This window comes from Bos indicus x Bos taurus, chromosome 14 (assembly GCF_003369695.1).
Source record: "Bos indicus x Bos taurus breed Angus x Brahman F1 hybrid chromosome 14, Bos_hybrid_MaternalHap_v2.0, whole genome shotgun sequence".
Taxonomy (NCBI): domain Eukaryota; kingdom Metazoa; phylum Chordata; class Mammalia; order Artiodactyla; family Bovidae; genus Bos; species Bos indicus x Bos taurus.
Window position 1 is genome coordinate 81,651,877 of NC_040089.1, and position 20,884 is coordinate 81,672,760.

Sequence of the window (20,884 nt, forward strand, 5' to 3'; positions counted from 1 at the left end):
GTCAACATCCGCTGGATCATGGAAAAAGCAAGAGGGTTCCAGAAAGGCATCTATTTCTCTTTATTGACTATGCCAAAGCCTTTGACTGTGTGGATCACAATAAACTGTGGACAATTCTGAAAGAGATGGGAATACCAGACCACCTGATCTGCCTCTTGAGAAATCTGTATGCAGGTCAGGAAGCAACAGTTAGAACTGGACATGGAACAACAGACTGGTTCCAAATAGGAAAAGGAGTTCGTCAAGGCTGTATATTGTCACCCTGTTTATTTAACTTCTATGCAGAGTACATCATGAGAAACGCTGGACTGGAAGAAACACAAGCTAGAATCAAGATTGCAGGGAGAAATATCAATAACCTCAGATATGCAGATGACACCACCCTTATGGCAGAAAGTGAAGAGGAACTCAAAAGCCTCTTGATGAAAGAGGAGAGTGAAAAAGTTGGCTTAAAGCTCAACATTCAGAAAACTAAGATCATGGCATCTGGTCCCATCACTTCATGGGAAATAGATGGGGAAACAGTGGAAACAGTGTCAGACTTTATTTTTCTGGGCTCCAAAATCACTGCAGATGGTGACTGCAGCCATGAAATTAAAAGACGCTTACTCCTTGGAAGGAAAGTTATGACCAACCTAGATAGCATATTCAAAAGCAGAGGCATTTCTTTGCCAACAAAGGTCTGTCTAGTCAAGGCTATGGTTTTTCCAGTGGTCATGGACAGATGTGAGAGTTGGACTGTGAAGAAAGCTGAGCGCCGAAGAATTGATGCTTTTGAACTGTGGTGTTGGAGAAGACTCTTGAGAGTCCCTTGGACTGCAAGGAGATCCAACCAGTCCATGCTGAAGGAGATCAGCCCTGGGATTTCTTTGGAAGGAATGATGCTAAAGCTGAAACTCCAGGACTTTGGCCACCTCATGCGAAGAGTTGACTCATTGGAAAAGATTCTGATGCTGGGAGGGATTGGGGGCAAAAGGAGAAGGGGATGACAAAGGATGAGATGGCTGGATGGCATCACTGACTCAATGGACTTGAGTCTGGGTGAACTCCGGGAGTTGGTGATGGACAGGGAGGTGTGGCGTGCTGCGACTCATGGGGTCGCAAAGAGTCGGACACGACTGAGCGAGTGATCTGATCTGATATATATATAAACAAAATCCCACATGCTCTCCTCCCATCACTAAGAGTCAGCACGGCTTTTTAAACAACAGTTGATTATTTACAGACTTGCGGCTGCTCGGGTCTGTGCAGCTCCTTGCGGCTTCACCCCCTCGTAGTGGGGCGTGGCTGCCCTCGCCGAGGCGCTCGGGCTCTGGGCGCGCGGGCTCAGTGTGCGGTGGGCAGCCTCGGTGGCCCCGCAGCACTCGGGATCTTCGCTTGTCCTCCGCAGCAGCCCTCACCCCCACTGGACCACCAGGGAGGCCCTGCTGTCTGTTCTGATAGCGTGGATGTGTCTGTTACAGGGCTTTACTGACAGGGTGCCATATAACCTGTTCTCTTTCTGTGTCAAGGTTCTCTCGCTCAACGTTTTGTGAGATTCATTAATTCATCGGTGCATGAGGTCATACTTGCTTCGTTCCTAGGGCTATGTAGTATTCCACTGTGAGAATATAATGCCATATATTTTTCTACGCTGTGGTTGATGAACATCTGGGTAGTGCCAGTTCGAGGCAGTTATGAACAGCACTGCAAATTCTTTGAGTGGGCATGAGTGCTCATGGGGCTTCCCAACTGGTGCTAGTGGTAAAGGATTTCACCTGTCAACGTAGGAGACACAAGAGATGCAGGTTCGATCCGTGGGTTGGGAAGATCCCCTGGAGAAGGAAATGGCACCCCACTCCAGTATTCTTGCCTGGAAAATTCCATGGGCAGAGGAGCTTGGCAGGCTAGTCCACGGGGTCAGAGTGGACACGACTGAACGAGTAGGCAGCGCTCATCGCTGTGGGGAATTTAACTCTTAGTTAGGAGGTAACGCCGAGCGGCTCCCGAGCGCCTGCACTGAGTTCTGTTGCCAGTCGCAGACCTCGAACATCAAGACCGACTCTTGGTGTCTTCCACCCTGAGCCACGGTGACGGTGAGTATACTGTGGTTTTAATTTGTGTTTTTCTCGAGGCCAGTGAAAGGGAAAGTCACTCAGTCATGTCCAAGTCTCTGCAACCCCATGGACTATACAGCCCACAGAATTCTCCAGGCCAGAATACTGGAGTGGGTAGCCTTTCCCTTCTCCAGGGATCTTCCCAACCCAGGGATCAAACCCGGGTCTCCCACATTGCAGGCAGATTCTTCACCAGCTGAGCGACCACAGAAGTCCGGAGGCCAGTGAAGCTGAGCCCATTTTCCTGTTTCTTGACCATTTGGATAGTCTCCTTTGAGAACGTTCAAGCCTTTGCCCATTTTCTGTTGGGTTATCAAGACAATTTTTTCCCTACTGTTGGCTGATGGGAAACCCTACAGAGATCATCTTCAGAATAGGGGGAAAGAAGAGTGGTGTTTTGTCCAAGGACAAAGCACGCAGGGAGGAATGTAGGCGGCGACAATCAGGAGCTTCAGAGCTTCTGGGCAAGGGGCGTAGAAACGAGGGTCACCTCGGCAGCAAAGCCATAGACTCACATGGGGAGCCACGGACGCAGATGGGCTCCAGCTGCGGGGTGCAGGAAGGCCAGGGTGGGGCTTTGAGGGGTGCCAGCGAGCATCGCAGGAACCCGCTCCACTGCTAAGACCCCGCACACACGAGAAATGTTCTTCATGATTGCCAGAATGGTGAGAAAAGCCTGCGGTTCTTGTGTGGCACCCAAGAGGAAGCTGGCGTGAGAAAGAATGGCCGTTGATACTCCTGCGTACCCAGGCAGTCACGAGGGCGTGAGGCGGAACACGTGGTCCTGGAGCACAGGGGAGGGTGCGCCCTTCTCTCAGGGTCACTCAGCCCCTGCGTGTGGGAAATAACAAGGGCAGAGGGGCCAGGAACACAGAACAACGCCACCCAGCCGCTGTGGTCCTGGGGAGCAGCCGCGGCCTCAGACCGCGGGAGGGACCAGCGTCGGTCCTCTTTCTGCCCGTCTACACGGCCTCGGACCAGTCCTCACCTTCCCCGGGGAGTTCTGAAGCTACTCTGCATCTTGCTTTTCTTTCCTTTTTTAAAAAATAAAACAGTTACTTGTTCGGCTGTGCCTTAGTTGCGGCATGGGCGATCTTTTTGGTTGTGGCATGTGGGAGCTTCAGTCGCAGCGTAGAGGACCCAGTTCCCTGAGCCCGGGATGGCACCCGGCCTAGCACTGACAGTGAGGAGTCTTAGCCGCTGGGCCCCCAGGGGAGTCCCTGGGTCTTGCTTTTCCATCAGCTTGATGTGATGCGTTCCCTCATGATGATTTGTTGATGCCTGCGGCTGAGCCTAAACCCTGGGGCCCCACTTAGTCTTCTCCATGCCCCTACCCGAGGACTGACGCTCTGGTGAAGACCGTGTTGTTTAGTCCTAAGTCGTGTCCGACTCTCTGCGACCCCATGGACTGCAGCCCGCCAGGCTCCTCTGTCCATGGGATTCTCCAGGCAAGGATACTAGAGTGGGTTGCCATTTCCTCCTCCAGGGGATCTTCCCCACCCGGGGATCAAACCCACGTCTCCTGCAGTGGCAGGAGGATTCTTTACCACTGAGCTACCTGCAAAGCCCAGTTTCAGCCTTCATGGTTTGCTAAGAATAGATTCTCTTCAGGGAATCTTTTTATTTTAGAGTTGGGGCAAAGATGGAAAAAAAAGAGACACTTTCCATAAGCCTCGTCTGCCCTATTGATCCTGCAGGAACCTTGTGCCTGTTAGTTATTGGATAAGGACACAGGGAAAAAAGTTCCTTTCATTTGTTGATTCAGTGACACTTTTCTTGTGTGTCTATTATGTTCCAGGCGATGTGTACCCTGGAGACACGCAGGACATCAGACAGACACAGTGACCTTGTGGAGCATTTATCCCAGTAGGTCACACAGATGTTAAGTAGGTAACATCAATAAGATACAAGACTAGGGAAGCTCAGAGTCTGTTCTCTCAAAGTGGTTAACCTTCTTTCATGTTTGTGTTTTTTAATAGGAAGAATTCATTGAAAAACCCTAAATACAGTTACTAGGACGTTGGTTCTCAATGGGGGTTGATTTTGCCCCTGGGGGACATTTGGAAATGTCTAGAAACATATTTGGAGCATCTTAGGGGTAGCAGCCCTGGATGCTGCTAAGCATCCTACCGTGAGGAATTCCTTAGCAGTCCAGAATTAGGACTCTGTACTTACCCTGCTGAGGGCTTGGTTCAATCCCTGTCAGCGAACTAAGATCCCACAAGCTGGGCAACACAGTAAAATGAAGTAAAATACACCCTACGGTGCACAGAACAGCTTCCATAATACAGAACCATCCGTCCTCAAATGCCAGTAATGCCAAGGGTTAGAACCCTGATTATTCAGCTGCTGCTGAAGCTGAAGCTCCATTACTTTGTCCACCTGATGCAAAGAACTGACTCCTTAGAAAAGACCTGATGCTGGGAAGGATTGAGGGCAGGAGAAGAAGTGGACGACAGAAGATGAGATGGCTGGATGGCATCACCGACCCAGTGGACACGAGTCTGAGCAAAGACCTGATGCTGGGAAGGATTGAGGCAGGAGAAGAAGGGACGACAGAAGATGAGATGGCTGGATGTCGTCACCGACCCAGTGGACACGAGTCTGAGCAAGCTCCATGAAATGGTGAAGAACAGGCAAGCCTGGCGTGCTGCAGTCCTTGGGGTCACGAAGAGTCGGATGTGCCTGGGGGACTGAACAACAGAAGGACCCTGATACTGCCACCATATGACAAGACTTCAGTGTCTTTCCTGAACATTCTCCCGTGTGCAGGACAGCCCTCTCCCCCAGAGGAAAGAGTCAGCCGACTCCAAAGTTTAAAGGTGCTGCAGTTGCTCTGCACTCAACCCTGGCCCTGTCCAAGCCCGGGAGTGGCTTTTCTTGTTGCTGTTATTCCAAACCAAATTCTTTGCAATTATAGTCACTCCAAATAACTTAGCGGCACTTACTATGAGACTGGCGTCATGCTAAGACCTTTGCATTTATTATCTCATTTACTCATCAGGAAAATAGGATATGCATAATATCTTCATTACAACTAAGGAAACAGAGCTTCAAAGAGATTAAAGAATGTCTCCCAAGTCGCACAGCTCATAAGTGGCAGAGCCGGCATCTGAAACCAGGTTTGACAAAGCCTGGGCCTTTAACCAACTTCCTTGAGTAGCTCTTGTGCTGATTTCATTGCTTGACGTTCTTATGAGGTTTTGTAGTTTTCAAAGCACTTTCACAAGGTCAACCCCGAAGGAGGGTTGTGTGGTGTAGCGCTGGCTTAAAGTCTAACCTGTGTTTAAGTCCTTGCTCCCCTTGTGAAGTCAGATAAATGACCTCTTTTTTCTATTCTTTTTCAAAATCTTTTCCCATTTAGGTTATTACAGAATACTGAGCAGAGTTCCCTATGCTCTGCAGTAGGTCCTTGTCGGTTATCTACTTAAAAATAATTTCATTTATTCATTTGTTTTTGGCTGTGCTGGGTCTCTGCTGCAGCATGGCCTTTCTCTAATCCCCGCGGGCGGGGACCCCTTTCTAGGGTGTGAGAGGGCATCTCATTGCAGTGTCTCGTCTGGTTGGGAAGCCTGGGCTCCAGCACGTGTGGGCTCAGAGCACAGGCTCAGGAGCAGTGGTGTCTGGTTGGGAAGCCTGGGCTCCAGCGCGTGTGGGCTCAGAGCGCGGGCTCAGGAGCAGTGGTGCTCGGGCTTAGTTGCTTCTTGGCATGTGGGACCTTCCCCAACCAGGGATCGAACCTGTGTCTCCTGCATTGGCAGGCAGATTCTTTACCACTGAGCCATCAGGAAAGCCCTGGCTATCTCGCTTAAATATGGCAGTATACACACGTCAGCCCCAAACTCTCAGTCTGTCCCTCCATATGATCCCCACCAACCCTTCCCCTTTGGTAACCATAGTTTGTTTTCTAAGTCTGTGAGTCTGTTTCTTTTTTGTAAATAGGCCACCGTCTGAATGGCAGAGGGAAAGAGACCATGGTGACTCCCACACTGGCACTTAAAACTTCCACTTAGCCTGGCATGCATCACTTCTGCTCACAGTTCTTTGGCCAAATCCCTTGGTCACACCTACCCCCAGCATTTCCACTATGCGCTTGGGGAAGGACCTAAGAATATCTGGTGTGCAGTGTGAATGACTCCTGCAAATATGTTCTGTGTTGGTTACTTTTAAGTGTTGGCATGCCTGGGTCTCAACGGTGCCCAGATGTTTGGTCAAGCATTATTCTGGCTGCTTCTACAAAGGGGTTTTGGGATGCTATTTACATTTAAATCAGTGAATTTGAGTAAAGCAGATTGCCCTCCATCGTATGGGTGGGCCTCATCCAATCAGTCAAAGGTCTGAATAGAATAAAAGATTGACCGTTCCCTGAGCAAAAAGGAACTCTGTCATCAGACAGTTTTGGGACTTAAAATACAACATCGACTCTTCTTGGGTCTCCAGCCTGTGCACTCACCCCTCTGATTTTGGCCTTGCTAGCCTCCTTAATCAGGGGAGCTAATTCCTTTCTGTAATTATCTTATACACGTGTCCTGCTGGTTCCGTCGCTCCGGAGAACCCTGAATAATTAGTGGACCCACACTATGTGGGATGCACGCCGATATTTATCTTATACGCGTGTCCTGCTGGCTCCGTCGCTCCGGAGAACCCTGAATAATTAATGGACCCACACTATGTGGGATGCATGCTGATATCTATTTGTTTGTTTTTTTAATTTTCTTGCATTTTATCCTGTGCTATCCTATTTTTTAAATGCTAGTCACAATCTAATAAGTAGATTTCAAACTCTCCTATGGATTGCAATTATCAACTTCAAAAAGACTGACTTACATCCAACTGGAAGTGAAACAGTTAAGAGTAAATTCTGATCTTAGCCAATCAGAGATTATTTTACTAGTGTTACACAAGAAATGTCATCGTGTCCACGTGTCTGCTTAAAGGGAAAACAGAACAGAACCTTGCTTTATTCTAACACAACTAGCCAGGCTCTCTTCTCCCGACAGGAAGCAATTCTGCCTACACTCACTGATACGGCAGGAGCAGGATGTTGACCGGGCAGAACGTGTGCAGACCCCTGGTGACTGAGCTGAGCAGGTATCCAGAGCCAGGCTGCAGTGTTCAGCAAACAAAGAGAGCCTACCTCTTGAATGCTGGGTGTTATAGGTTCCATGCTTAGGAACCTTCCAGTACCTCAGACATTATGAAACAACAGCTGAATTCGTAGGGACTCAGCCCACGCTCTAGAGTGAGAATTATTTACACTTTACAATTAACATTCTATAATTATATGGCTTGAACTCCAGTTACTGTGTAATGGTATTCTGCCAAAGAATACCAATTACTCCTCACCAAGGAACTGCTGAAAATCATTAGTTTGTGTAAGTAAGTCTGTCCCAACAAATTCTATTGTTTCATAAAGCCCCAAGTTAAAGAAACCCTCTTGTTGTTTAGTGGCTAAGTCGTGTCCGATTCTTTTTCTTTTTTTTTTCGTGTCCAATTTTTTTGCGACCCCATGGACTGCAGCCCACCAGGCTCCTCTGTCCATGTGATTTCCCCGGCAAGAACACTGGAGTGGGTTGCCATTTCCTTCTCCAGGGGATCTTCCCCACCCAGGGATGGAACCCACATCTCCTGTGTTGGCAGGCTGATTCTTTGCTGCTGAGCCACCTGGGAAGCCCTGAAGAAACCCTCTAGGAATGATCATAAATAGATACATAAAATGGACAGGACTTACTGGTTTAAAATAGAGGCCTTCAGATACAGCATACGTGAAAGCCCGTTTGCACGGGGCCACTGCATAAAGACCATGCTGGTTGCACAGAGGACAGGTGCAGAGGGCCCACTCACACAGACTTTGAGGAATGTTGCCACTCAGAGTCGAGAACATGGTGGCCTTGGGCAGAGAAGCAGTCTGCCTTACTGAATGTGCCTCACAGGGCTTTTTCCCTCTGGCTCTACCAGGTAACCAAAGCTCTTAGGAGTCAGTGATAGATTAGAAAAACACTCCTCGACTCTCTTTCCATACGAAGGAAAAGAGGCTTGGTGAAGCCGTGATGGGGATATCACCAACCTGCTGATCAGAGACCAAGTCATGGGACCTCCCCGCAGTTCAGTGGGTGAGACTTCAGCTCCCAGTGCTCGGGCTGTGCGGGAACCACACGCATCCTTGGTCAGGGGGTTAAGATCCCACATGCCCCGTAGCCAGAAAAACAAAACATAAAACAGAAGCAATATTGTAACAAATTCAGTAAAAGACGTCAAAAATGGTCCACATCAAAACAAACAAAACATGCACACACACAAAAGCCATTACGGTATCTGGACCAGTGCTCTTGTCTGCTCCTCCCTTTCTCTTTAAGACAGTTCACCCCTTCTGGTTGAAGAGCCAAAACAAAACTCAAACAACCCAACAAAACAAAACACAATCTTTGAAACAATGCATTAAGTGGAATACTTATACTGGAAAAATACGGTTGAATACACGTGTGTAAAGACAGAAAAAAAAGTCTAAATTTTCTGTGAATGTAACAGTTCGGTTTGACCTGATTTATAGGAATTAAAAATGGTGTCATTTAGAGCTCCAGCCCTGTATGAAAAAAACATGAAGACAGGAAGTTCAGTTCAGTTCAGTTGCTCAATCGTGTCCGACTCCTTGCGACCCCATGGACTGCAGCACGCCAGGCCTCCCTGTCCATCGCCAACTCCCGGAGTTCACCCAAACTCATGTCCATTGAGTCGGTGATGCCATCCAGCCATCTCATCCTCTGTCATCCCCTTCTCCTCCTGCTGCCAATCCCTCCCAGCATCAGGGTCTTTTCAAATGAGTCAGCTCTTCGCATCAGGTGGTCAAAATACTGCAGTTTCAACCTCAACATCAGTCCTTCCAATGAACACCCAGGACTGATCTCCTTTAGGATGGACTGGTTGGACCTCCTTGCAGTCCCAGGGACTCTCAAGAGTCTTCTCCAACACCACAGTCCAAAAGCATCAATTCTTCGGTGCTCAGCTTTCTTTAAAGTAACCCTAAAATCCAGACGCTTCTCCCACTCAGCCCATAGCTTGGGGTTGTCTTTGGGCTCACAGCTTTCCCAGTGAGTCAGACTATACTGAATACTTGGAGCTGCCTGACATTTTGCTGTTTATTTAAGGACAAGACTGAGCCAAGAGTCAGTTCATTTAAAACATGTGAAAATAGGCAAGTAATTTGTCTCACCTACTAAAAAGGTCAGACACATTGAAAAGATTAACAGGTCTCGGCCTCCTGCTGAATCCAGCCCTGCGAACTGGGTGGAGAGCTGTAAAGAGAGCAAAGGGCGGCTCTGGGGGCTGGCGGAATTCAGTTGGGTGTGGGTTCTGTGTGTGAGAGAAGATGAACCAAGGTCTCTTTGCAAAGAGAAGCCCCGTCACAGAAGTCTGCAGAGCCCTGGTCCAGAGAGTTCTGTTGCGGCTGTTGAAGAAACGCTCACCTCGAGTGTCTGACCGACAGGTGGGCGATGGAGCAGTGTGGAGAGGCGCTGCCCGCTGGGGCGGGTGGTGGGGCTCCGCTGGCAGAGAGGGCACGCGCCCTGAAGGCTCCGCTCACCTTTCGGGCTGTTTCAGAGCAACGCGCAGCGAAGTGGTGGCCGAGCCAGTGTTCTCGCCTGGAGAGTCCATGGACGGAGGGGCGCAGTGGGCTACAGTCCAAGGGGTCACAGGGTCAGACGCGATTGAGTGACTGAACAACAACAAAATCACTGCCTAACAAAACAAAACAAAACAAAACAGAACGAAACACCTCTGTGGGCCCATGCTCGCCTCAACCCCGCACGTTAATAATCCACACCTCCGTGTCTTCTGAAGAAGCTCACAGATTTGCCACTGGATGGTCTTTCTGTGGACCATTTTAAGTCTTGATTGAATTTGGTACAATATTGCTTCTCTTTTGGTTTTTTGGCTGGGAGGCATGTAGGGTTTTAACTTCCCCACCAGGGCCCAAACCCACAGACCAGGAATCAAACCACAGACCAGGATCAGGCCCATAGACCAGGACCAGACCCACAGATCAGGATCAAACCACAGACCGGGGACCAGACCCACAGACCAGGATCAGACCCACAGCTGCTGCACTGGAATCGAAGCCTTAACCACTGCACTGCTGGGGAGTCCCACAGTGTTCTTACTGGTCGCTTCAGCCTTGCTCATAGGGACAGTCTTGCTCCAAGGATTTACCCGAGAACATGATGATAATTCTTTCTGGAGACAAGGATAGAATGCATTGTATTAATTGTATCCAGGTGTGGCTTTTACTAAGTTAGTGTGTAGACTCTACACCAGGAAACAAAGTTGTGTACTGATCAGTCCTATCTGGGTATGGAAATGTGTTATTTCTTGAGTTATTTAAGAAAGCCATTAAACCTATAAAAATATGTAACGTTTATCATCCTTCTATATACTATATACTTTGCATGGAATATCTCATCATCTCACTTAATGCTTGCATTGATAGGTATTGCTGTTAATTTCACTTTACGGGTCAGAATGCTTCTGAGGGCAGAGAGGTTGTGCAACTCCCGAAGTCACACAGTAAGGGGCAGAAATGGGATTTGAACCTGGGGGTGTGGCCAAGTAACAATCCATAAATCTAACTCCTTGCGAAACAGTCACGCTCTTGTCCATCCACGGTGCACCACCTATTTTGAGTTCCGGCCCCGGCCAGTGGAGGGAGACGCGGCGGAGCCTTAGGCTTCCAGCCATGTCTACTTCCGCGGCCTGGCAGAAGAGATTTTCACGACGGGTGTTCCTTGCAGCCCCTTGAACCCTACTTCTTCTTCTTTTTTAAATATTAAGTAATTTGTTTTGGCTGTGTCGGGTCTTAGTTGCGGCGCGTGGGCTCAGCTGCGTGTGGGATCGAGCCTGCGCCCCCTGCGTTGGATCACCAGGCAAGCCCGCTTCGCTCTTCTTGGGGCATTGTTAGCTCTGTTGAAGCTCCTCAGAGCACTGGTGACTGTCTTGGAGTAAGGACCTAACTGCGTGCTTCCTGCCAACTGGAGCAAGTACGAGCCGTCCCGGTTACACGAGGCCGGGTAGATGGAAGTTCCGTCAGCAGGAAGGCCTCTGCGTCATCCTCGGTGAGTGAGTGAGGACCGGATGGCTGTTCCGGGGCTGCAGCTTCCAACGCTGCGGAGGCAGACGGCTTCCTTTTGCCCTCCCAGGTAGCATGCCAGACACAGCGGGCGTCCCCTTGAAGAGAGAGCATGTTTTGGGGCACAGGAGCTTGGGGAAATGTTTGAGGTGCACCTGCTGGGGATTAACAAAGAGAGATCTTTTAAATTCAGTGCCAGTCAAGCTGTTTTCTGCCCAGGGACCTGGTTTCAGGTCCCTAGAGAAGTAAGGACGTGAAGGGGTTACTCGTGAATCAAACAGCAAAGCAGAGCTGGGCAGCCTAGGAGAGGGAGGGGGCAAAGCTGTGCAGCTTGTGCTGTCATAGAGGACTGTGGCCCAGGTGGGGGGGCGTTTCAGTATCTTCCCCTTTAACAGGCTGTGGCTGTTGGAGTCGTGACCTGCCTTGTCCCGGCCTGGTGCGGCCCGAGCCCCTCCCTGACTGGCTCTGTCAGGCCCACCCGCAGCTCCCCCCAAGCCCTCGGCCTGCCCAGAGCCTGCGGGCTCCGCCCTGGGCAGCCTCGTCCTTTGCAGAGGGCCTGGGCAAGGCTGCAGGTTCTCCTCTCTGATGCCCTCCATGGTCTCCTGGAGCTGCAGGGACTCCTGGGCCCTTGGAGGGAGAGCTGCCTGGAGGATTGTGAAGTCCCGGCCTCCCCCTCTGCTAACCGCCTGGACCACAGGTCACCAGCAGTGGGTGTCACTGCCCATAGTCTGGACTGAGAAGGGGGGAGAAGTCTCTCTTCCTGCTGGCTTTCTGCTCCAGGCTTAGCCTTTCTCCCAGAGAGGGGAGATCAGGACACTCTGAGCCCTGCGTTCTCTACCTTCCTTGTCTGACATCCATGATCTAAGCGACTCACGAATATCCCCTCTGGATTTTAGTTGCCTCATTTGGCCCATTCTCACTTTCTTCTTCCCACAGTCCCATCAGTTAGAAGAGTTAAGCTTTTCTTTTGGTTGCACTTTGTGGGCCTGAAAGACCTTAGTTCCCTGACCAGGGATCGAACTGATCGGAAGTGCAGAGTCGTAACCACTGGACTGCCAGGGGAGTCCCGAGGTGTGTTCTCTCATTTCCTTGAAGCATGGACCCTCGAAGCGAGAGGTCTTGTGTCCCAGCCGTTGTGGGCAGAAAGGGTGGCTTCCACAGAAAGAACCTGTGAATCAGCCCCCCAGGCTTAACCTTCCTGTAGTTAAGAAAGAATTCCACAGTTAACAGCTAGGGCAAACTCTCATTCTCTCTCCCCATAAAGCCTGATTTTATTGTCTTTCTAAAGAGGGCAAATACACTCTATCTATCGCCCTGAGGCGATGGCTCCTCCTCAGAGGTGAGAGATGCCATAAAACATGACTCAAGGGCGAGATGCGCCTGCTAACATTTGCAAGCCATTCCCTGCAGACCCCCTCTGTGCTGAAGATCAGCAGGTACTTCAGCTGGGAGCATATTTCTGCTCCGAGAGTTGGTTCACATTTTACTCAGAAGAAACTGCTCCTCTTCAGTACCAGGAGTCCCTAATCCAGGTCCACGTGAATGCAGGGCTTACCCATGGGTCTTTGGCGAGCAGTTAACCCTTTCCAGCACACGACAAGCGCTTTCATCCAGGAGACGTTTGCGACAACACGAGTAGAAAAGCTGTTCGTTGTGCGGCTGGGGAACTTCAGCGGCGGTCTTCGTGTGCCAGCCTTAACCTCTGTGTTTTTGTTTTGTTTTTTCACTTTTTGACTTCTGTGTTTTAAGGGAACTTAAAAAGACTCCCGTAATAACCTCTCTGACCTTCCATTTTCCACTTCAATAAGTCACCCTTGTAAAGGATCATTGTCAATATTTATATGGTTACCTAAAAACCAAAACCCAAAAAACAAAGCAACAAAAAGCTCCCGGCTCCTTCGGCGCTCTCCATCTGTAATGTTGTGGAATGCCGCCCCCTGGTGTTTCCTTGGGGTTCGTCTAGTTTTGAAAACTAAATTCTTCATTTAAAATTGATAAAAATTCTTAATTTAAAAATGGACTTATTATGCTCAGCTCCCAGCTGGCCAACCATTCCTGATATCTGGTTTAAAGGATAAGTGAAAAGAAGCTCCTTGTAAATGCCAGCCCCGTTCCATTAAGCCCGTCACCCTCCTGAGGACACTGAGACAGACAGTCCGGTTGCGGCCTGTCACTTGGGCACATGCTGTCCTTGTTTGGGGGAAACTGTGGAAAACATTGTCTAAACCCAAATTCCAGTGGCCTAAGCACTTAAGGACCATAAAGTGATTTCCACTGTGCACTTCCCTCAGTGAGATTCAGTAAAAATCATATTTTTGAAAATCAGTGTTTTAATAGAAGTATAACATGCGTACAGAAAACACACCAACCAGAAGCCTACAGCTCAGTGAATTGTCAAGACATGCACCCACGCTGTAACCGGCTGAGTCGGGAGACGAGCATCAGCGGGCCCCGGGGGCTCCCAAGGTCCCCAGTCCCCGCTCCCCTCTCCCTTCACGAAGGCGACCGCTGGGCTGGCGTCTGATGCCACAGGTTCCCGAGGCAGGGGCGAGGGCAGCGGTGTGTGTCTTCATCTGGGGTGAATGTGGGGGGTGACGTCACATGTATGTGCTACATGTATGACATGCGGTGCATATCGCACATAACGTGTGTTCCACACGTATCAAAGGAGGGGGTGTGGGCTTCCCCGTGGCGCTGGTGGCAAGAATCCGCCCGCATTGCAGGACACGCAAGGACACAGGTTGGGTCCCTGGTCGGGAAGATGCCCTGGAGGAGGAAATGGCAACCCTCTCCAGTGTTCTTCCTGGAGAATCCCAGGGACAGAGGAGCCTGGCGGGCTACAGTCCACGGGGTCACAAAGAGTCAGGCGGGACTCAGCAAGGATGGATGGGTGGGTAGATGGATGGTTGGATGGAGGGTGATGTCACATCTTACATCTTACGTATATTAAAATACGCTGAGACACGATACACAAAAAGAAATGCAAAACGACTTAAAGACTTAAGTATAAGACATGACACCACTGAACTCAGCAAAACGTTCTCTGACAAATCGAAACAATACTTTCTTAGGTCAGTCAGCCTCCCAAGGTAAAATAAATAAAAGCAAAAATAAGCAAATGGGACCTAATCAAACTTAGATATTTTTGCAAAGGAAGCCATAAATAAAACAAAAAGACAACCTGGGAGAAAATATTTGTAAATGATGTGACCAAGAAGGGCTTAATTTCCAAAATGTATAAACAGCTCGTGCAGCGCCATATCAGATAAACAAACAACCCGATCAAACAAGTGGGCGGAAGACCTAAACAGACATTTCTCCAAAGAAGACATACAGATGGCCCAGAGTTTTTATAATAACTTACATGGGAAAAAATCTGGAAAAGAATATATATGTGTGTATACATATATACGTATATATATACATATCAGATCAGATCAGTCGCTCAGTCGTGTCCGACTCTTTGGGACCCCATGAATCGCAGCAGGCCAGGCCTCCCTGTCCATCACCAACTCCCGGAATTCACTGAGACTCACGTCCATCGAGTCAGTGATGCCATCCAGCCATCTCATCCTCTGTCGTCCCCTTCTCCTCCTGCCCACAATCCCTCCCAGCATCAGAGTCTTTTCCAATGAGTCAACTCTTCGCATGAGGTGGCCAAAGTACTGGAGTTTCAGCTTTAGCATCATTCCTTCCAAAGAAATCCCAGGGCTGATCTCCTTTAGAATGGACTGGTTGGATCTCCTTGCAGTCCAAGGGACTCTCAAGAGTCTTCTCCAACACCACAGTTCAAAAGCATCAATTCTTCGGCACTCAGCCTTCTTCACACTCCAACTCTCAAATCCATACATGACCACAGGAAAAACCATAGTCTTGACTAGACGAACCTTTGTTGGCAAAGTAATGTCTCTGCTTTTGAATATGCTATCTAGGTTGGTCATAACTTTCCTTCCAAGGAGTAAGCGTCTTTTAATTTCATGGCTGCAGTCACCATCTGCAGTGATTTTGGAACCCAGAAAAATAAAGTCTGTCACTGTTTCCACTGTTTCCCCATCTATTTCCCATGAAATGATGGGACCAGATGCCATGATCTTAGTTTTCTGAATGTTGAGCTTTAAGCCAGCTTTTTCACTCTCCATTTTCACCTTCATCAAGAGGCTTTTGAGTTCCTCTTCACTTTCTGCCATAAGGGTGGTGTCATCTGCATATCTGAGGTTACTGATGTTTCTCCCGGCAGTCTTGATTCCAGCTCGTGTTTCTTCCAGCCCAGCGTGTCTCATGATGTACTCTGCGTATAAGTTAAGTAAGCAGGGGGACAGTGTACAGCCTTGACGCGCTCCGTTTCCTCTTTGGAACCAGTCTGAAACTGAACCACTTTGCTGTACACCTGAAATTAACATAACATTGTACACCAATTATATTTCAATTTTTAAAAAAGGAAAGAAAACAATACATTGAGCTCTGTGCTTAAGTTTGTACATTTTGCTGCATGCAAACTGCACCTCAACAATTAATTCCAATTTTTCTAGCTGGTTCTCAATGGTAGACCTGACTCAAAATAACTGTTAGGTGAACACCTTCCGTAACATACTACAATCATCAAAACCAGGAAATGAAAATCATTACCATGCTGTTAACTAAAGTGCAGACCACGCTCTAATTTCATCAGCTTTTCAGTTTCTGTCCCTTTTCTGTCCCGGATCCTCTCCAGGACCCCAGAGGACACTGAGAAGTGATGTCTCCTGCGTCCACTCCAGCCCCGGTCAGTTCTGGCTGGAAGCTCCTCTGTCAGGCCCACAAGTCCGGTCATGCCTGGAGTTTCACGGTATCTAACGGCTTCCTTGGAGAGTGGGTCCCAGACGCCCTCCATTTCAGGTCTTGCCTTAAAGCCCCACGTCATCCTGATGCAGTCACCTGCTGTCCCCGGGCCAACTGCCTCTCCCAAGGACTCGCTGTCAGGGCAGGCTGACTCCACTCGCCTGGACTCTCAGGAAGTGATGGCGCCTCTGTCTCGTGAGCCTAGAAATGCGAGCGATGCCCGCCCTGTCACCTTAAGACCGGCTCAGCAGCGGCGCTGACGGACAGCTGGCAGCACGGCCACTTTTCTCTGTCGGTTTCCTCCACCCGAGCCAGGGCGGGATGAGCTGGGGATGGCTGAGACAGCATCGCCGTGGCCAGAACCATCCATTGTGTCTGGAACACGCAGGTGTGTGTGAGAGAACAGCGGATGCAGAGCGGGGCGGAGGGCTTGCACCCCAAGATAAGGTCAGACTCTGTCTGCAGCACATTTGCTGATTCGTTGGCTGCTCTGGGTCTGTGTTGCTGCGTTCTCTCGTTGCGAGCGGGCACGGCGATGGTGTCTCTGCTGTGCAGCATGTGCTCAGGGCTGGGAGGGCTCAGTGGTCGCGGCTGATGGGCTTGGCTGCTCCATGGCAGGTGGGGTTTTTCTGGACCCGGGATCGGGCCTGTGTCCCCTGAATTGGCAGGTGGATTCTTAACCACTGGACCACAGGGTAAGTGGCTGTTAGGATCTTAATACTTGCTTCAGGCTCTGTTTCCTGGAGAACGTCATCAAAGACAAAGGATTTATTTAAAATAATAATGGCTCCTGTCTCAGAATGAACCTATGTCGTGCCAGGCAGTGAGTCAAGCACTTTCCCCAGATTATTTTATACAGATCTCCCAGTAGTCCTGTAGAGTGACCTTATCTTGCAGATGAGGCAGTCAACCCACAGAGAACCTTGATAACTTCTAGGATGCTCTGTTTTAGGAACATGCTGTCTTCTGCCCCACTTTGTATAGGATTACTTGGAGAACTTGCTTCCCATAGCAGCACAATATTAAAGACTTGGACATTCAGTGTCTATATGATTCATGCAAAAAGGATTCTATCCAAGGAATTAAAGACATAATACTTAATTGTAAAAGGTTGAGAAGGTTTTGTCTGAACGAGGAGCTTATTAAAATGTAGACAAGCACAGAACAAACTCGCTTGTCTTTTTGTGGTGATGGTGTAGTATTGGGAAAAAGACAATTTTGCACGAAAAATAAACCCATGAAAATTTAAGAGTTAATTTTTTGGAAAAAAAATTTTTCAAATCAGCTTATGTAAATGATGTAGGGAGGTTTTGATCCATTAATTGGGTTGTGGAATAATTTGAGTAGGTGGAAACCCGCCTCAAAAAATAAACGAAAGAAGAAACAACATCTTAGGAAATAGGATACTAGAAATGATCTGTTTACACATGGCAAAAGCGTGTGTTGTTTTGTGAGGCTTTTCTTTGTAAATGTGTATATGTGTGTGGTGGCGGAGTGGTCACTAAGCTGTGTCCGACTCTGTGCGACCCCATGGACTGTAGCCCACCAGGCTCCTCTGTCTCTGGGATTTCTCCCGGCAGGAATACTGGTGTGGGTTGCCATTTCCTTCTCCAGGGGATCTTCCCGACCCAAGAATCGAACCTGAGTCTTTTGAGCCTCCTGCACTGCAGGTGGATTCTTTACTGCCAAGTCAATGATATAAATTTGTTTTCATTGTGATGAAAAAGGTTTTTAAAACACTGACAGATTTGGTGACAGCATCACATGGCTTTTAAAAACAATGGTTTTGAAATCAAAGACGTGTGCGTTCAAATATTTACCCAGGGATAAGTTTTGTAAGAATGTTAGTCTAATCTGTTTGCTCACTTGCTGCTCTCCAAAGGGAGAGTCTTGTGGAAGACATTTAGAGAATCTTTTGAAGTTTCTTTTTGTGAGGAAGACTCTGTCTCTTAATGCTTGCAAAACATCACTAACATTTCTTGGAGGCTCTGCTGCAAACATGCTTTCGCATGATGGATGGGACCCCACAGACCTCGGCACCTGGCTCTCACACATCGTCCGTCGCAGCGTCTGTCACACCCTCTCCACACCTGGGCGGACCTAGGGTTGTCCAGGGACTTGGGCTAGTACTTGACTCAGATTCTGACATATTTTTGGTACAGAAGATGTTTATTCTCAGAATCACTTCTTTCCAGATGATTCATACCTGAGGCCAACAAAGCATCCAAGTTTTAGGGAAATTCTTGCGCAGGAGAAGACCAGGAGGTCATCTAGTGAAATGGAAAACAATTGAACTTTGGAGGAATCTGAATTGCCTTTTGGCAAGCACCCTTGCTTTTTCCAGGCTCGCTGCCCTAGCAGAGATGCACTCGGCCTCTTGCAGGTGTCGACATGACGCAGGAGGAAGCATTTCATGGCAGAAGTGGGGCTGGAGGAGGCCTGGCTTAAAAGCAGAACAGATAGTCTGAGGATGGAGGGAGATTCAGCTTCTTAATGTTGCCCCAGCACTTGTGTTTACAACTAGATTCCTCTTCCCTGGAATTTCAATTTTTGCTCCTGGAGCAGAGAACATTTTAAAATGCTTTCAGACTCAGAAAAGACCCACCCACAAATTAAAAAAAAAATAAAAATAACTTCTGTAGAAATTAGGAAAGACAGGCATAATAATTATAGAGAACATTAGCAACAGAGAGAAACAAAAAGAAGAAAATGTATATTATCTCACCCCCCATGGAAAGCTGTGGTTTACACCTTGGCATATACTCTTCCAGAGCTTTTTTTCATGCACGTCAGACACAAGTTGCTTGTTTGCTCTTGTGGCTATCCTTGTCATGTAAAATTCATGCATAGGAGATTCCCTGGTGGCCCAGTGGTAGGCTCCGTGCTTCCGTTGCAGGGGGCACAGGTTCAGTCCTTGGTCAGGTAACTGAGATCCTGCAAGCTGGTGCTATGGCCAACAGAGAAAATTAAATAACATTATTGAAAAAATAAAGTTCACCTACAGCGACGATCATTCTTTAGGATGATTTCTAGAAGCATAATTGCTGCATCTCCTGAGTCAGAGATCACACACATTTTGAAGGTTTTCTCCCTTAGAGTCAGTTTTCCTATACATTCCTTGTGATCACCACCAAACTCTGAGAGATGGTGAAGGACAGGGAGGCCTGGCATGCTGCAGTCCCTGAGGTCGCAAAGAGCTGACTGGGCGGCTGAGCAACAACCTATCCGTCCTTTCCCCTCTAACTTTTACATGGAGGAATGCTGAGATTCACAGTACTGCTGTTGTTCCACTATAGTCTATAACATCCCCTTTTTTTGAGGACTTATTTTATGAAGGACAATATCTGATCGTTTCTCTGCAGGGTAGCAGAATATGCCACCCCCAAATATGACACTTTGGTGTAAAGATTCTTTTGAACTGAAGGCAAATGAGAAGAAGCAGGTACAAGAAAAACTCTCCGCCCTCCCTTTGTTTAAAAGCAGAATACAAACTTGCAAAGGTGTCCCTTCCCGTTCTTCTGTCCATAAAGGGCAGAAGTTACTCCTCAGAGACAGCTCTAGTCCCTTAGGAGTTTATGAGATGGCAGCAGAGGAATCTACATAGCAAACCTCACTAGACCTTTGCTGCTTCTTCTTTTTTAACAAACAAAACAGTTAAGTCTTTGCAGAAGAACGCAAGAGTGAACCACCATACTAGTATCCAAGTAGTAGCTAATCTGTTCTGAACAGGGTTTAATTTTCAGTTCCTATATGGGCTCTCGTCTCTGAGAGCTTCAGTTCAAAGCACGGGAACTGGCAACACAAGCTTGAATATCGAGGGACAGGTTTGAACCCCTGGAGCGTCAATACGTAACATGTGATTTGTCCTTAAGCTGTCGGATCACCTTGATTCCTCTTCTGAAAGTGTTTCCTACCCATCGAGGCGGGGCAGGGTTTCCAAGGTGGAAGAGGGAAACAAGAGGTATCCCTTTCTGCTGTGATGCCAGGGCTCCTGAAGCCCCTGGAGCCTCTGTTCCTCCTCTGTAAAACAGGGCCAGTGAGAGTGACTCCCCTGGGGCAGCTGTGAGGAGGAAGCTGCCCAACACACCCTGAGAGCTCATCATCAAAGGCTACTCTGATGGCAGTGATGATGGTGGGGATGATGGTGATGATGGGGATGATGGGGATGATGGGGATGATGGTGGTGATGGAGATGATGGGGGGTGATGGGGATGATGGTGATGATGGGATGATGGTGATGATGGGATGATGGTGATGATGGGGATGATGGGGATGGGGATGATGGAGATGATGATGGGGATGGGGATGATGGTGATAATGATGATAGTGATGATGGAGATGATGGGGATGGGGTTGATGGGGATGGTGATGGGGATGATGGTGATGATGATGGGGATGGGGATGATGGGGATGATGTTGTCATGACGATGATGCTCACTAACCCTTTTATCTTCTATAAAGTTGCCCCATGTATTTGTAGTCCCACAGTTTGCCATCCCTAGAAACTCAATCTTTTCTGCTTTGTCACTCTTTAAAAATGTATTGCTCTTTTGTTACGATGTGCTACAAGCCCAGGTTCTAACCACCACTTGGGATTACTCATCACTGGATACTCCCATATGTATGCATAATGCACATGTTTGTAAACTGGCTTGTTTTTCTCTTGTTAATCAGATTTTACTGGAGCCCCAGCTGGAGAACCTACAATAGACAACAGAAAAAAATTTCATCCTCTAGACCCTCAAATGTAAATATTTTTTATTTGTATGCCATATCATTAAAATGAGCTGAGGAAATGATTCTGATGCATCTCAGATACTCTGAGCTGGTATTGACGAGCACAGCAGTTTAG

At 48.3% G+C, this 20,884-nt stretch overlaps 1 protein-coding gene across 5 annotated transcripts in view; it reads left to right on the forward strand.

Moving 5' to 3' along the window:
* DEPTOR (DEP domain containing MTOR interacting protein) overlaps positions 1 to 20,884 on the forward strand; it is a 199,406-nt gene that overhangs the window by 172,685 nt on the left and 5,837 nt on the right. The window contains exons 10-11 of one of the 5 annotated variants that reach the window (XM_027561690.1): positions 3,895 to 3,962; positions 4,076 to 4,511. The exons of 2 other annotated variants lie outside the window; for them this stretch is intronic. In XM_027561690.1, coding sequence (XP_027417491.1) covers positions 3,895 to 3,962; positions 4,076 to 4,112 — 105 coding nt within the window. In that variant the 3' untranslated portion in view covers positions 4,113 to 4,511. Of the gene's footprint in view, positions 1 to 3,894; positions 3,963 to 4,075; positions 4,512 to 20,706 lie in introns of those variants that run through there. 2 more of the 5 variants (XM_027561694.1, XM_027561693.1) reach the window with 2 other exon arrangements.